Source organism: Somniosus microcephalus, chromosome 7 (genome assembly GCF_052327205.1).
Source record: "Somniosus microcephalus isolate GS21.2 chromosome 7, FLI_Smic_1.0, whole genome shotgun sequence".
NCBI classification, from domain to species: Eukaryota; Metazoa; Chordata; class Chondrichthyes; order Squaliformes; family Somniosidae; genus Somniosus; species Somniosus microcephalus.
Window position 1 is genome coordinate 79,647,754 of NC_140993.1, and position 18,208 is coordinate 79,665,961.

The following is an 18,208-nucleotide window of genomic DNA, read 5'->3' on the forward strand; positions in this document are numbered from 1 at the left end:
GGGTGTCCTTGTGCACCAGTCGCTGAAGGTAAGCATGCAGGTGCAGCAGGCGGTTAAGAAGGCAAATGGTATGTTGGCCTTCCTAGCGAGAGGGTTTGAGTACAGGAACAAGGATGTCTTGCTGCAGTTGTACAGGGCCTTGGTGAGACCACATCTTGAGTATTGTCTGCAGTTTTGGTCGCCTTATCTGAGGAAGGATATTTTTGCCATGGAAGGAGTTCAGCGAAGATTCACCAGGCTGATACCTAGGATGGCAGGAATGACGTACGAGGAAAGATTGGGTTGATTGGGCTTGTACTCGCTGGAGTTTAGAAGAATGAGAGGGGATCTCATTGAAACTTATAAAATTCTGGCAGGACTGGACAGACTAGATGCAGGGAGGATGTTCCCGATGGTCGGGGAACCCAGAACCAGGGGTCACAGTCTAAGGATAAGGGGTAGGGCTTTTAGCACAGAAATGAGGAGGAATTTCTTCACCCAGAGAGTGGTGAACCTGTGGAATTCTCTACCACAGAAGGCAGTAGAGGCCAATTCATTAAATATATTGAAGAAGGAGTTGGATATAATTCTTAAGGCTAAAGGGATCAAGGGGTATGGGGAGAAAGCAGGGACCGGGTACTGAACTTGGATGATCAGCCATGATCGCATTGAATGGCGGAGCAGGCTCGAGGGGCCGAATGGCCTACTCCTGCTCCTATCTTCTATGTTTCTATGAAGTATAGTGAACAGTGAGGATAATAGGGATAGATTTCAAGAAGACATAGACAGGCTGGTGGAAAGAGCGGAAGTGATATATTTTGGCAGGAAGAACGAGAGGATGCAATATAAACTAAAGGGTACAATTCGAAAGGGGGCGCATGATCAGAGAGATATGCGGGTATATGTGCACAAATCACTGAAGGTGGCAGGGCAGGTTGAGAAAGCGGTTAAAAAAACATATGGGATCCTGGGCTTCATAAATAGAGGCATAGAGTACAAAGGCAAGGAAGTTATGATGAACATTTATAAAACACTTCTCTGACCTCAACTGGAGTATTGTGTCCAATTCTGGGTACCGCACTTGATGCGAAGGTCTTAGAGAAGGTGCAGAAAAGATTTACAAAAATGGTTCCAGGGATGAGGGACTTCAGTTACGTGGATAGACTTGAGAAGCTGGGGTTGTTATCCTTAGAGTAAAGAAGGTTGAGAGGAGATTTGATAGAGGTGTTCAAAATCATCAGGGGTCTAGAGGGTAGATAGAGAGAAAATGTTCCCATTGGCGGAATGTTCGCGAACAAGAAGACACAGATTTAAGGTGATTAGCAGAAGAACAAAGGCGACATGAAGAAAAACTTTTTTACGCAGCGAGTGGTTAGGATCTGGAATGCACTGCCTGAGAGGGTGGTGGAGGCAGATTTAATCGTGGCTTTCAAAAGGAAATTGGATAAGTACCTGAAGGAAAAAAATTTGCAGGGCTACTGGGAAAGGGCAGGGGAGTGGGACTTTATTTGTTCATGGGAGGTGGGCGTCACTGGCAAGGCCAGCACTTATTGCCCATCCCTAGTTGCCCTTGAGATGTTGGTGGTGAGCCGCCATCTTGATCCGCTGCAGTCTATGTGGTGAAGGTACTCCCACAGTGCTGTTAGGGAGGGAGTTCCAGGATTTTGACCCGGCGATGATGAAAGAACGGCGATATACCTCCAAGTCAGGATGGTGTGTGATTTGGAAGGGAACTTGGAGGGGATGGTGTTCCCATGCGTCGGCTGCCCTTGTCCTTCTACGTGGTAGAGGTTGTGGGTTTGGGAGGTGCTGCTGAAAAAGCCTTGGCGAGTTGCTGCAGTGCATCTTGTAGATGGTACACACTGCACCCACGGTACACCGGTGGTGGAGGGAGTGAATGTTTAAGGTGGTGGATGGGATGCCAATCAAGCGGGAAGCTTTGTCTTGGATGGTGTCGAGCTTCTTGAGTGCTGTTGGAGCTGCACTCATCCAGGCAAGTGGAGAGTATTCCATCACACGTCTGACTTGTGCCTTGTAGATGGTGTAAAGGCTTTGGGGAGTCAGGAGGTGAGACACTCGCCGCAGAATACCCAGCCTCTGACCTGCTCTTGTTGCCACAGTTTTTATGTGGCTGGTCCAGTTAAGTTTCTGGTCAATGGTGGGGGATTCGGCGATGGAAATGCCGTTGTATGTCAAGGGGCAGTGGTTAGACGCTCATTTTTTGGAGATAGTCATTGCCTGGCACTTGTGTGGCGCGAAAGTTACCCGCCACTTATCAGCCTAAGCCTGAATGTCGTCCAGGTCTTGCTGCACGCGGGCATGGACTGCTTCATTATCTGAGGAGTTGCAAATGGAACTGAACACTGTGCAGTCATCAGCGAACATCACCACTTCTGACCTTATAATGGAGGGAAGGTCATTGATGAAGCAGCTAAAGGTGGTTGGGCCTAGGACACTGCCCTGAGGAACTCCTGCAGCGAAGTCCTGGGGCTGTGATGATTGACCTCCAACCACCACAACCATCTTCCTTTGTGCTAGGTATGACTCCAGCCAGTGGAGAGTTTTCCCACCCCCGATTCCCATTGACTTCAGTTTTACTAGGGCTCTTTGATGCCACACTCGGTCAAATGCTGCCTTGATCTCAAAGGCAGTCACTCTCACCTCACCTCTGGTATTCAGCTCCTTTGTCCATGTTTGGACCATGGCTTAATGAGGTCTGGAGCAGAGTGGTCCTGGCAGAACGCAAACTAGGCATCAGTGAGAAGGTTGTTGGTGAGTAAGGGCTGCTTGATAGCACTGTCAACGACACCTTACATCACTCTGCTGATGATTGAGGGTAGACTGATGGGGTGGTAATTGACTGGATTGGATTTGTCCTGCTTTTTGTGGCCAGGGCATTCCTGGGCAGTTTTCCACTTTGTCGGATAGATGCCAGTGTTGTAGCTGGACTGGAACAACTTGGCTAGATGCGCGGCTAGTTCTGGAGCACAAGTCTTCAGCACGACAGTTGGGATGTTGTCGGGGCCCACAGCTTATGCTGTATCCAGAGTGCTCAGCTGTTTCTTGATATCACGTGGAGTGAATCAAATGGGCTGAAGACTGGCTTCTGTGGTAGGAGGAGGCCGATATGGATCATCCATCCACTTGGCACTTCTGAGTGAAGATGGTTGCAAACGCTTCAGCTTTTTCTTTTGCACTCACGTGCTGGGCTCCACCATCACTGAGGATGGGGATATTCATGGACCCTCCTCCCCCATTAGTTGTTTAACTGTCCACCACCATTCACGACTGGATGTGGCAGGACTGCAGAGCTTTAATCTGATCCGTTGATTGTGGGATAGCTTAGCTCTGTCTATAGCATGCTGCTTCCACTTTTTAGCATGCATGTAGTTCTGTGTTGCAGCTTCCCCAGGTTAGCACTGCATTTTTAGGTACACCTGGCGCTGCTCCTGGCATGCTCTTCTGCACTCCTTATTGAACCAGGGTTAGTCCCCTGGCTTGATGGTAATGGTAGAGTGAGGGATATACTGGGCCATGAGGTTACAGATTGTAGTGGAATACAATGTTGCTGCTGCTGATGGCCCACAGTGCCTCATGGATGCCCAGTTTTGAGCTGCTAGATCTGTTCTGAATCTATCCCATTTAGCACAGTGGTAGTGCCACAGAACACAATTGTTGTTGACCTCATTGTGAAAACGGGACTTCATCTCCACAATGACTGTGCAGTGGTCACTGCTACCAATGCTGTCATGGACAGATGCTTATGGGACAAGTAGATTGGTGAGGATGAGAAAAATACATCAGAAGTCAGACATTCTGAAATTCATCTGAATCAACAATATCTTCTGAATTATTCCTAAAAGAATTAAGTAGTCACTCATATGTAACTATACAGTTCCAATAATTTTAAAGAAGCTGGACCTAGATTAAGTATTCATTTGTCTTAGGCACCATTTATTAGGCTTCATTAGACTTACTTGTTCATAGATTATATTTGTAACAACTGAGGTGGTCAAGCCCTGTGGATGAGCAAGAAAGCATAATCCTCCCGTCTAGAAAGAAACAGAAGCAGTAGTAATAGTTGTCAACTTATTGCAGGTTCTTCTCAGGTTTGTTTCGCAGCTTAGTGTATTATTCTAAATATTCATATCCTGAATTCAAAACCACACTATATTGCAATAGAACCAAAAATAAAAAAGACATTTTAAGAGCTTTTACTCTTGTGCAGATGACATTACTGTGCATAGATATTTAAGCGTGTGTGTGTGCACAGCTGACAACAATGTCACTTTGCTTATTATGTAGGCTTCTAATCCACCACTTGGCACATGGCATGAATATGCAGAAAGACACATAGAAGCAAACTTTACCTCTATTCGTTACAATAGTGTATAACACACTTATGAGCTAATTTTAGAGTAACTTTTGCTTACCAAAATATTTCTCTGGCAATCACAAGATTGTGTGGTATTGATGAATGTTTCATGACATCTGATACACCTGATGGGAAGAGTAAGAACAATTAAGATTATTTTAAGGAAATACTCTGCCCTCCCACCCGCACCCCTCTGGGCAGACACTACATCAGATTTAGATTGCTTGTTATCCAATGCTCTATTGCAGAAAACAGACTTCAGTTAATTCCGAAATATATATGGGATCATTTACAATGGCAACAAAAGGACCCAAATACAAAAATAAGATGAGTTAGGTCTGCTCTTCTAGTAAGTGTAAAACAAATATACTCAGGAGCTTTTAGCAAGCCAGAAATTCTTAATTTTGAACTTTAATTTTTCAAACGTGCATAGTGTCTCCTCTCACATACATGCATTGCTAGTAAAATTAATTTATAGAAGAGGTACATTCACACTTCTTTTTACTATTGATGGATCATTAATGGCCCATCCATATAGGGGAAACATTTCTTGAAGTGGTTCTCCAACACCAGCTTCTAGGGCTAGAAAATGGGTTGCTTTGTGCCTCTCGTTAGCGCCTCCCGCAAAATTCAGCAGAAGGTTAGCGGCGGCAGTAGCCAGTAGCGCTCCACTCCACTGGCGATGATGACATCATCGTCATGCGCAGCGCCCCGGCCGCAAACTTCCTTTGCACCCCATAACCTATCGCCGAGCGATATGTGCAACAGGATCAGGGGCGGTTTTGCAGCAGCTGTAGCGACGCAATTTAAAGGGCAGGTGTCGGGCGATCATTTTTATTTTGACCGACTGCCAGCACCTGCCCCCTTTCACATTTGTATGCAGGGTGCCGGCCGCGAGCGTTCAGCCCAGCACTCCTCCCGGGTGCCGGGCTGTTTCCACAGCACCCCGCTCCCCGGTGGTCTGGCAGGGCCCCAGTGCACACAGCGCTCGGCCCCTCCCTTTTAATCAGGGGGGGATGCCTGCAATGATGTGGCGCTATGTGCCGCCGTACGTGGCAATTTTTCCCCCCCTAGTCTCACTGCAGGACAATTGCTATCAGCCAGAAGTGCCGAGTGAATGATCCATCTCGGCCTCCACCTGAAGTTCCCTCTATCACAGATTCAAGTCTTCAGTCAATTAGATTCACTCCACGTGATATCACGAAATGGCAAAGCGCACTGGATACAGCAAAGGCTATGGGTCCCGACAACATCCTGGCTGTAGTGCTGAAGACCTGTGCTCCAGCCACGTGTACCAATACAGCTACAACACTGGCATCAATCCAGCAAAGTGGAAAATAGCCCAGGTATGTCCTGTCCACAAAATGGAGGACAAATCCAATCTGGCCGATTACCACCCCATCAGCCTACTCTCAATCATCAGCAAAGTGATGGAAGGTGTTGTTGACAGTGTGATCAAGTGGCACTTACTAATATCTTGCTCACTGATGCTCAGTTTAGGTTCCGCCAGCACCACTCAGCTGCAGACCTCATTACAGGCGTGATCCAAACATGGACAAAAAAGCTAAATTCCAGAGGTGAGGTGAGAGTGACTGCCCTTGACATCAAGGCAGCATTTAACTAAGTGTAGCACCAAAGAGCCCTGAAGTCAGTGGGGATCAGGGGGGAAACTCTCCACTGGCTGGAATCATACCTAGCACAAAGGAAGATGGTTGTTGTTGTTGAGGGACAATCATCCCAGCCCCAGAACATCGCTGCAGGAGTTCCTCAGGGCAGTGTCGTAGGCCTAAACATCCTCAGCTGCATCATTAATCTTCTTCCCTCTGTTAAGTCTGTGTGTTATATTGAGAATTAATACACAGACCACAAGAGTAAAATTTAACAGGTCTTTACTAGTCGAAGGTCAGGGCGGAACTGCCCAATAAATCCTTACACAGCACCGGTATTACAGTATACAGCAGCCAAGATAAAGTAGTGCAACCCTTAAAATAGTTCTCTTAAAGGTGGAACGTTACATACACTACAATCCTCCCTTTTTAGGTTAACAGTATATATTCCCATTAAACATAACATCATAACATATATACACAACTTCATGTAAAAACAGTTCACAGATTCAGTCTCTCTGGAGGCTTCCTGACTCGGTCCGGATAACGCCTCGGTGGTGTAGTAGTTTTCGGTGGTGTAGTAGGTTCTTCTGGCAAGGTCGATTCGGCTTGAATGCCAGTGTCAGGTTCATCTGATTCCAGTATTACCGGATCGGAGGTAGATACTATGGGTATCTCTGCTTCAACATTAGGCGTATAGAGTTGTGGAGTAGGTTGGCCCTTTTCGGATGACTCTATGATCTGGTCAACATGGCGCCTTATTATGCTTTCACCAATGTCCACGGTATACATCAGCGGTCCTAGTCGTTTGCAAATAGTTCCAGGCTGCCATTTCTCGGTACGGTAGTCCCGGGCCAAAACTTGTTGACCTATCTGGAAGGTTCTAGTTGGCCTTTCATTCATGCCTTGAAATTGCCGGTTCTCTACGTCCCTTCTGATGTTTGGCTTGATCAAATCCAGCCGGCATCTTGGTCTTCTATTGAAAAACATCATGGCGGGAGTTTGGTTTGTGACCGCATGTGTTGCATTCCTGTACGCCAACAAGAAGTTATCTACCTTATGTTGTAGATTTATGTCTTCATTACCCATGGCCTTTATGGCCTTCTTGAAGGTCTGGACAAACCTTTCAGCTAATCCATTGGTGGCGGGATGGTATGGGGCAGACGTGTAGTGCTTAACCCCATTGTTTTTTAAGGACTTCCTGAATTCTTCGGACACAAATTGCGGTCCATTATCAGAACAGATCTGTTCCGGCAGCCCATTCCTGGCAAATATGGTCCTTAATACTGTGATGGTTTTTTCCGTGGTGGTGGAGGACATCTTTATTACCTCCGGCCACTTGGAGTGTGCATCCACCGCGATTAAGAACATTGAGTCCATAAATGGACCAGCAAAGTCGATATGTACCCTTTGCCATGGAGATGAGGGCCACTCCCATGGATGCAGAGGAGCTTGTGGTGGGGCGTTTTGGACCTTCTGGCATCCTAGACAGCTCTTGGTCATTTCTTCGATGTCTCCATCGATACCTGGCCACCACACAAACGCTCTGGCTAGGTTCTTCATTTTCACTCCACCCAGATGCCCCTCGTGAAGCTCCTTTAGCACTTTATGCTGGAGTTTGGGTGGAATCACCACTCTGGATCCACACATCAAAGTTCCTCGGCACACTGACAGCTGTTCTCTTCTTTGCGAAAATGCTGGTAACATTGGTTCGCCATGTGCTGGCCATCCCTTCACCGTTAAAACGTAGACTCGTGAGAGAGTCGGGTCATTTCTTGTTTCCTTTTCGATCGTAGAATTTGTTACTGATAGACATTCCACTATGGTTGAGTGGAACATCTCCACTGGGTCCACTGTAGGCGCCTCTTCTACCGTTGGCAACGGTAGGCGTGATAAACCGTCAGCATTCCCATGCTGTTTTGATCCTTTGTATTCGATGTCATATTGGTGTGCCCCTAGGAAAATGGACCACCTCTGTAGCCTTTGCGCTGTCATAATGGAAACGCCCTTTTTAGGGTTGAATATGGATACCAACGGCTGGTGGTCTGTCAGCAGTGTAAACTTCTTGCCCTGCAGGTAATGATTGAATTTCTTTACTCCCCACACAAGGCTGAGAGCCTCCCTATCTATCTGAGCATAGTTGCGCTCAGCGGAGGTCAATGATCTGGATGCAAATGCGACTGGCCTTTCCGAGCCATTTGGCAACTTGTGTGAGAGTACTGCTCCAATACCATAAGGGGAAGCATCACAAGCTAGACGAATAGGTAGCGTTGGGTTGAAGTGAGCCAACACTTCCTCTGAGGTGATCAATGCCTTGCTTTTGCGAAAGGCCTTCTTACAGTCCTCGCTCCACTTCCATGGTACTTCTTTCCGCAACAGAGCATTCAGCGGGTGCAGCACCGTGGATAGATTTGGCAGAAACTTATGGTAATAGTTAATCAACCCTAGGAACGACCTCAACTGGGATACATTTTCCGGAGCGGGGGCCTTCACAACAGCTTCGATCTTGTCAGGTGACTTGTGCAGCCCCTCTTGGTCAATGACATGACCACAGTACGAGATCCGTTTCTGAAAGAACTCACATTTCTGGCGATTAACTCGAAGGCCATATTCCTTCAACCTGGTGAGCACCAGTTTCAAATTTGCGAGGTGTTCCTCCTCGTCCTCTCCTGTAATCAGGATATCGTCCAAGTAACACTGAGTGCTTGGAATTCCCTGTAAGACCTGCTCCATGGCCCTCTGCCAAATTGCTGGAGCCGAAGCCACTCCAAAAACCAGTCTATTATATCGATACAAGCCTCTGTGCGTGTTGATTGTGAGATACTGGCGCGACTCTTCCTCAACTTCCATCTGTAAGTACGCTTGCGCCAGGTCTATCTTGGTGAAGTGTTTCCCGCCAGACAATGAAGCAAAGATATCCTCAATCCGCGGAAGCGGATATTGCACCGTGTGAAGCACCGGATTAACTGTGATCTTGAAGTCTCCACAGATGCGGACCTTCCCCGGTTCCCCTGGCTTGTTACTCGATGAATGCTTCATGACGGGAACAATGGGCGTGGCCCACTCACTCCAGTCCACCTTAGACAGTACCCCTGAACGTTCAAGCCCTTCCAGTTCAGCCTCCACAGCAGGTCGTATCGCATAAGGTACCGGTCTGGCTTTGAAAAACTTTGGGTTTGCATGTTCTGCAATCTTGATTTTTGCCTTAATTCCTCTCAGTGTTCCCAGTCCCTGTTGGAATACCTCTTTAGCCTCATCCAATATTCTGGACAATCGTTCAGGTTTGACATCTTTCTTTCTGGGATCTACCGTTATTGCGTTTAGGGAGTGCCAGTCCATATTTATTTTCCTGATCCACTCCCGTCCCAGAAGTGGTGGACCTCCCTCAGGTAGTACATATAAGTCCATTCCTTGGTGTTCTTTGCCCTTGTGTATCACCTTGACTTTTATCTTTCCGATGGGGTATACTTTTTGCCCCGTGTATGTCTGCAATACTATCTTCGTATCCCGTAGGGGAATATGTTTGAATAACTTTTTGTAATCTTGCTTATTCATGACCGTCAACGCCGATCCGGTGTCCAATTCCATCTTCACTTGGACTTCTGCAATCTGCAGTGTGACCCAGATAGTTTGTCGGTCAGTTTCCTTACTCACATTGTGAATTCTCAGACTACCCAGTTCCTTGCTGTTGGAGTCTGAATCCGAATTCTGTTCATCCGAACTCTTCACAGCCACCTTATGTACCTTTCTGTACTTTTTCTGCAGTGACTTTTTGTTGCTGGTCTTCTTTCCTGACCGGCATACTTTAGCTATGTGACCAAGCTTGCCACATTTTCTACATTCCTGGTTTTTAAACCAGCATTGGTTCTGATCGTGTGTTATCTTCCCACAACGATAACATTTCGTTGTACCCGAAGCCATTTGATCTACGCTGAGTACCGCTGCCTTCAGCTGCATTTCCGCAGTGCCTCTCGCTGCGGCTTCGTGCAATGCTGCAATAGTGACAGCCTTATCAAGTGTAAGATCATTCTCTTCGAGCAGTCGCTTTTGTGTTCCTTCCTTCGACAACCCACACACGAACTTGTCTCTCAGTGCCTCTGTCAGATTTTCCCCAAACTGACAGTATTTCGCTAGCCTACGCAGTTCAACCAAGTACTCCGCGTTGCTTTCCTCTTTCAGTTGCGTTCTCGCATAAAATTTAAATCGTTCCGCTAACATCAGCGGTGTGGGGTTCAAATGATCCTTCAGGACAGCAACAATATTAGCGAAAGTCTGATCCGCCGGTTTAGCTGGTGATAGAAGATGCTTCAATAGCCCGTATGTCTTCGCACCCATTGAGTTTAGTAAGGTTAGTGCTTTATCATCATTTGATATTTCATTTGCCTTACAATGTATCTCTATGCGTTCTACATACGTGGCCCAATCTTCCACCTCGGGATCGAAATCGTTGATGTTGTCATGCTTAGGCATCTTCGCAATCTTTTTGAGAAACAACAACGAAATTTTTCTTTAACTTTTTTTTCAAAAATGGCGGTTTCCCGCGCTTGTCTTCTTCCCCGCCTCCGAAAATGGCGGTTTCCCGCGCTTGTCTTCTTCCCCGCCTCTGAAAATGGCGGTTTCCTGCGCTCGCACGCTCTCCCTCGCTCGCTCGGTCTCGTTCTCCCTCACTCGCTCGGTCTCGTTCTCCCTCGCTCGCTCGGTCTCTTCTCTCTCCCGCTCGCTCGGGCTCTGTCTCTCCCGCTGGCTGTAATGGCGATTGCCGTATTGCTGTGTTCGCCCTCCCCAGTGGTTTTCAATCGCGCCTCCCAGCCCCTCTTGCAGTCCGGTCCTTTTCCCCCCCGGCTGCGGCTGAGTTCTCCGCAGTTTTTTTTTTTTTTTTTCTCCCGCGCAAGCGGTTCTCGGTCGCTGCGCCTCGCGGCCTCGGTAGCTGCCCGGCCTCTTTTTTTTTTTTTTACCGGTCGCGGTCGAGCTTGCTCTCGACGCTGCTGCGTCTCCCAGCCCGCTTGCAGCCCGGTCTCTCACACCGGCTGCGTTTGCCTGCACCGCGGCTTCCGTGCCTTACGCTGCCCAGTCTCAGCGCCTCTGGCCCCGACTTCTGTCCGGCTCTTTTCCCCGGCCGTGGTCGAGTTCTCCGCCCTTATATCCTCCGTTTTTCCCTCCCCTACTTCACACTCAACGTGACCGACTCGCTGTTCGTCGCTGATCGGCTTACCCACCACCGTGATAGAAGGGATGACCCTGCCTGTTGCTGATGGAAGGCTTCGTGTTAGAATTCTTCCGTTGCTCTGCAGACCCGAGTCTTCTCTCAGCAGAATGACGAGGGCGGATGCCTCCTCTCGACGCCCGTTAAACTGCCTTGGATAGTCTCTGCCGCAGGGTAAGATCGTCTTCGTCGCCACTGTTAAGTCTGTGTGTTATATTGAGAATTAATACACAGACCACAAGAGTAAAATTTAACAGGTCTTTACTAGTCGAAGGTCAGGGCGGAACTGCCCAATAAATCCTTACACAGCACTTATATACCGGTGTGGTCACCACCGGTATTACAGTATACAGCAGCCAAGATAAAGTAGTGCAACCCTTAAAATAGTTCTCTTAAAGGTGGAACGTTACATACACTACACCCTCCATTATAAGGTCAGAAATAAAAAGAATCACTTGCATTTATATAGCAGCTTTCACAACCTCAGGACATCCCAAAGTGCTTTATAGCCAATTAAGAACTTTTGAAGTGTAGGCACTGTTGTAATGTAAGAAATGCGGCAGCCAATTTTCACACAGCAAGCTCCCACAAACAGCATTGTGATAATGACCAGGAAAGCTGGTTTTAATGATTTTTATTGAGGGATAAATATTGGCCCGGACACCAGGGATAACTCCCCTGCTCTTCTTCAAAATAGTGCCATGGGTTATTTTACATCCACCTGAGAGGACAGATGGGGCCTCGGGTTATCGTCTCATATGAAAGACGACACCCGCGATGGCGCAGCACTCCCTCAGCACTGCACTGGAGTGTCAGCCTAGATTTTTTGCTCAAGTCTCTGGAGTGTGACTTAAACCCACAACCTGCCGACTCAGAGGCAAGAGTGCTACCTACTGAGCCACGGCTGACAACTGTGGAGATGTTTGCTGAGGGTTGCACAGTGTTCAGTTACATCCGCAATTCCTCAGATAATGAAGCAGTCAGTGCGCACTTGCAGCAAGACCTCATCAACATCCAGGCTTGGGCTGATAAGTGGTGAGTAACATTCATGCCACACAGTGTCAGGCAATGACCATCTCCAACAAGAGAGCCTAATAATCTCCCCTTGACATACTGGGGATCACCATTAACCAGAAACTTAACTTAACAAAAGTACTGTGGCTATGAGAGCAGGTCAGAGGCTAGGTATTCTGTGACGAGTGACTCACCTCCTGACTCCCCAAAGCCATTCCATCATCAACAAGACACAAATCAGGAGTGTGATGGAATGCTTTCCACTTGCCTGGATAAGTGCAGCTCCAACAACACTCAAGATGCTCAACACCATCCAGGATAAAGCAGTCTGCTTGATTAAAACCCCATTCACCACCTTAAGCATTTTCTACCTCCACCACTGGTGCAACGTGGCTGCAGTGTGTACCATCTACAAGATGCACTGCAGCAACTCGCCAAAGCTTCTTCGACAGCACCTCCCAAATCTGTGACCTCTACCACCTAGAAGGACAAGGGCAGCAGGCTCATGGGAACACCACCACCTCCGTATTCCCCTCCAAGTCACACACCATCCTGACTTGGAAATATACCATCGTTCCTTTATTGTCACTGGGTCAAAATCCTAGAACTCCCTATCTAACAGCACTGTGGGAGTACTTTTACCAGTGGTTCAAGTAGGTGACTCACCACGACCTTCTCAAGGACAATTAGGGATGGGCAATAAATACTGGCCTTGCCAGCGATGGCCACCTCCCGTGAATGAATTTTAAAAAACGAACCTCGGGAAACACCACTGTATACTTCCCTCCTGTCCAAAAAACAACCATTCACCAGTACACTCTGTTTTCTGTCCCATTGCCAATTTTATATCCACGCTGCCACTACCCATTTAATCCAATGGGCTTTAATTTGCTAACAAGTCTATTATGTGGTACTTAATCAGCTTCCTTTTGAAAGTTCATATACACAACATCAACCGTACTAACCTCATCAACTCTCTCCATTACTTGATTAACAACAACTTATATTTATATAGTGCTTCAATTTAGTAAAACGTCCCTAGGCGTGTCACAGGAGTGTTATCAAACAAAATGGGTTCTGTAGTACCAGGGTGGTGGAATGCAGGGTTTGGTATATTGGGCGATCGCTGCAATCAAAGAACTCAATCAAGTTAGTCAAATGCAATTTCCACCCTTACTTCCTTCAGTAACCTATTATGCATCCTATTTGGACTGGGTGACTTTTCTGCTTTGAGTACGTCCAACCTCCTCTCAATCTATTTTTATCCTATCCAATATCGCTAATAGCTCCTCCTTACAGCTAGATTGGCAGCATTCTCTTCTCTAGTGAAGACTGATGTGAAGTATTCATGCAGAACCTCAGCCATACCCTCTGGCTCCACAATAAGATCTCCTTGTCTGTCCCTCATCGGCCCCACTCTTCTTTTGACTCCATTTTCACTATTTATATGTTGATAAAAGACTTTTGGGGTGGTTCTGGGGAAGGTGGAATTTTGGAGGAGGAATCTGGGTTTCGTAGCACCAGGGTGGTGGAATGTAGGGTTTGGTTTATTGAGCGGTCGCTGCGATCTAGCAGAAGTGGGGGTGGTGTCATTGGATTTGGTAGCACCAGACTTAGTTAGCACTGAGAGAAGAGGGTCCAGTGAAAGCACTGTGGGAAGTAACAGGGTTGGTAGCACTGGCGGAGGGGACCTGCCAGGGTCTGTTAGTGCTGGATGGAGGAGTTGATAAGTGTCTGGTAGTATTAGTGAATTCAAGGGGGTCTAGCATTGTCGGGGGCTCAGATATGAGAGCATGAAGGAGTGGGAGGCCTAACAAAATATGGTCCGACCTACTCCAGTATAAGTTCAATCCCTTCCTGAAGCTCCTTTTTTTAGCAAAATCTGCTGTTACTGTATTTGCTAACTATGCAGGCAAATAATTATTTAATGCGCTTTCCACTTTGAAAATAAGCTTCAGGCTGGGACCTGAGCTAATGTCCTGGGATCTAGCCAGGGTATCGGTGCCTGATGATGAGGAATGAGTTAGGCAACATGGTAGGTAAGTATAGGTTGGGAACTTGCGGATGGTGTGGGGAGGTGGGAGGGGTGGGGGGAAGCGCAGAAGGTGAAAGAGGAGCGCGTGCCTGCTCACACACTCTATTTATCTTGATCTATGGAGATAACAATAATGAGATTAAATAAGGTTCTGGGCAACAAAGTTTTAAGGTTCGTGGACCCTAATTAGGGGGTGCAGTGGAAATTTTGCTAAGTATTTTCACTCCATGGAAAATGTCAATTTCCATTTTAAATGTAATAATAGCTACACTGCAAAGTTAATTTTGCAACAAGAAGACAGGCAAAGCCTGACAACACTATCTTTTCTGTGATTAATGGACACGGGACTCAAAGAACAAATGTGCACCTGTTCAGCATCAAGAGGTCAAAGGACACACATGATGAAATAATTCTGTAATCCTGTGTTAACAGTGTTATACACAAACAGGAAGAGGGAAAGATACAAATTACAGATCGCATAATATGTGCTGACCATATTATCACACTGCACCAGCTACAAACATGCCAGTGAATAGATAATGACAGCTTATTTCAAACATTTGCAAGGAAGGAAAGAGTAGTGCGAGGGGAAAGACAGTGAAAGAATTACAGTTCATTCTGTAAGTTATTCTCTTTAAGCACTATTTACGTTTTGATAATTGTAAGGGAAGATGTGAATTTCCTACTCTAAACACAAATTGATGAATTATACACCTATTACACTTTGTATCAGGTTTTAAATTTGACATAATATATTTTACTGAAAAATTTAGCTTGAACACAAAACCAGAAATCCTGTTATGTACTCAACTACGTTTTCAGTTACATTAATAGTCGACAGTTTACTTCCAATTTTATTCTTTTCAAAGGCACAGCACATCAATTAATTTCCTTCTATAATAGTCAGAATAAAACATATTCATTTGTATATGTCAGATAAAGATTTGCATTATTTACATACAAGAACCAAATGTTGATAATGATTACGTACTGGTTTGCTAAAAGGTCTGGACTGGAGAAAGATGGGCCAGTAGCATTGCAGGTCACGCAGGCTGCTTCTCTCAATGATATTCCAGTAATAGTCCTTTCCACTTAAGAAAATCAAAAACTCCATATTCAGCAATTTTCATTTCAATATACTCTTGAGTGGTAATGTTTTGAATCATCAATCAAACCGAGTTCATCCAAATGATTTTAAAATGCCTAATTTCTGTCAAAGTTGCAAATCAATAGTTTAAACACACACCCAAATACAGTATCCTCGATTAAATAATACAACACCCCTTCAATGCAATATCCAGAGCTTTAAACAATTTCAATTGTCAGCAGAACACAATAGCTCGTTGGTGTTATATTGAACAACAGCTTTTCTCACCAATGCTTTAAAAAAATGTTTTAATTCGTTCCTGGGATGTGGGTGTTGCTGGCAAGGCCAGCATTTATTGTCCATCCCTAATTGCCCATGAGAAGGTGGTGGTGAACCACCTTCTTGAACCGCTACAGTCCATGTGGTGAAGGTACTCCGACAGTGCTGTTAGGGAGGGAGTTCCAGGATTTTGACTCAGCAACTATAATGAAATGGCAATATATTTCCAAGTCAGGATAGTGTGTGACTTGCAGGTGGCGGTGTTCTCATGCACCTCTAGGTGGTAGAGGTCGCGGGTTTGGGAGGTGCTGTTGAAGAAGCCTTGGCAAGTTGTTGCAGTGCATCTTGTAGATGGTACACACTGCAGCTGCGCAGTGCATCAAGGACTCCGAGACGGAGCACATTATACTGTTTAAATGCTCCCAGTTTAAAACTCCAATGCTTCCTAATTTTGCTGCTCAACCTCTCTATTCAGTGCATTGCTCAGCCTTTCAAAGTGCCAATGAGCAAACTGACCATAATCCATTACAGACAGAAAAAAATCTGCCATCTCTCTAAAACTTGCATCAGATTTGTTTATCTTTGGTGTACATGTCCACAGAGCCCTGAAGGTAGCAGGACAGGTAAATAAGGTGGTGAAGAAGGCATACGGGATACTTTCCTTTATTAGCCGAGGCATAGAATACAAGAGTTTATGCTTGAACTGCATAAAACACTAGTCAGGCCACAGCTACAGTACTGCATACAGTTCTGGTCACCACATCACAGAAAAGATGTGATTGCACTAGAGAGGGTACAGAGGAGATTTACATGGATGTTGCCACGATTGGAAAATTGTAGGTATGAGGAAAGATTGGGTAGGCTGGGGTTGCTTTCTTTGGAACAGAGGAGGCAGAGGAGAGACTTAATTAAGGTGTATAAAATTATGAGGGGTCTAGGTAGAGTGGATAGGAAGGACCCATTTCCCTTAGCAGAGAGGTCAATAACCAGGGAGCATAGATTAAAGAAATTGGTAGAAGAATAAGACAGGAGTTGAGGAGAACATTTTTCATCCAGAGGGTGGTAGGGGTCTGGAACTCACTGCCTGAAAGGATGGTAGAGCCAGAAACGCCCATCACATTTAAAAAGTACTTGGATATGCACTTGAAGTGTTATAACCTACAAGGCTATGGACCAAGAGATGGAAAGTGGGTTTCGGCTGGATAACTCTTTTTCGGCCGGCAGACACGATGGGCCGAATTACCTCCTTCTGTGCCGTAAATTTCTATGATTCTATGATTCTTACATAAGCACAGCTGCCATTGTTGCACAATTGTGATTTTGGAGTGAGTGTGCTTAGCAGGTGATGGGCTAGCCATCTTCCAGGTTTAAATATTTTCTGCAAAGCCTGAAATGCTGAGAACAATAGGGATTGTATGATTATTGTTAGGTTAGTACCATTTGGATTCAGAAATCCAGGAATTAATAAGTACAATTATAATGGGAACTCAAAGACTCAGGAATGGTAGCATAGTGGTTATGTTACTGGACTTATAATCCAGAGGCCTAGACTAATGATCTAGAGACGTGAGTTCAAATCCTGCCACAGCAGCTGAAGAATTTAAATTCAGTTAATTAAATAAATCTGGAATAAAAGGCTAGTAATGGTAACCATGTCGTAAAAACCTATCTGGTTCGCTAATATCCTGCGATCCTTACCTGGTTTGGCCTGTATATGACTCCAGACCCACAGCAATGTGGTTGACTCTTAACTGCCCTCTGAAATGGCCTAGCAAGCCACTCAGTTGTGAAAAACAGTATGAATAAAACTGGACAGACCACCCAGCATTCACCTCGGCACTGGCTACAGACATGACAACGGCACACCCAGCCCAGTCGACCCTGCAAAGTCCTTCTCACCAACATCTGGGGAACTTGTGCCAAAAGTGGGAGCGTTGTCCCACAGACTCGTCATACCTCTCAACCAAACTCCTCCAGCAGCATCCCTAGGTATGTCCTGTCCCACTGGCAGGACAGATGCACCAGGGGTGGCAACACAGTGGTATACAGTCGGGAAGGAGTAGCCCTGGGAGAGACCTCAACATTGACTCCGGACTCCATGTCTCAAGGCTTCAGGTCAAGCTTGGGCAAGGAAACCTCCTGCTGAGTATCACCAACCGTCCTCCCTCAGCTGATGAATCAGTACTCCTCCATGTTGAACACCACTTGGAAGAAGTACTGAGAGTAGCAAGGGCACAGAATGTACTCTGGGTGGGGGACTTCAATGTCCATCACCAAGAGTGGCTTGTTAGCACCACTGCTGGCTGAGTCCTGAAGGACATAGCTGCCAATCTGGGCCTGCAGTGTGGGAAAAACCTACTTGTTGTAGATGCATCTGTCCATGACAGCATTGGTAGCAGTGACCACTGCACAGTCATTGTGGAGATGAAGGCCTGTTTTCACACTGAGGACACCCTCCATCGTGTTCTGTGGCACTACTGCCATGCTAAATGGGATAGATTCAGAACAGATCTAGCAACTCAAAACTGGGCATCCATGAGGTGCTGTGGGCCATCAGCAGCAGCAGAATTGTATTCCACCACAATCTGTAACCTTATGGTCCGGCATATCCCTCACTCTACCATTACCA

At 46.2% G+C, this 18,208-nt stretch overlaps 1 protein-coding gene across 1 annotated transcript in view; it reads right to left on the minus strand.

Annotated features, from left to right (window-relative positions):
* Positions 1–18,208, minus strand: part of tmem67 (transmembrane protein 67) — a 495,060-nt gene that overhangs the window by 370,127 nt on the left and 106,725 nt on the right. Inside the window, exons 4-6 of the mRNA XM_085992667.1 lie at positions 15,205–15,304; positions 4,413–4,479; positions 3,957–4,031 (exon numbers count right to left, since the gene is read on the minus strand). Of these exons, the coding sequence (XP_085848793.1) occupies positions 3,957–4,031; positions 4,413–4,479; positions 15,205–15,304 (242 nt within the window). The remainder of the gene's footprint in view (positions 1–3,956; positions 4,032–4,412; positions 4,480–15,204; positions 15,305–18,208) is intronic.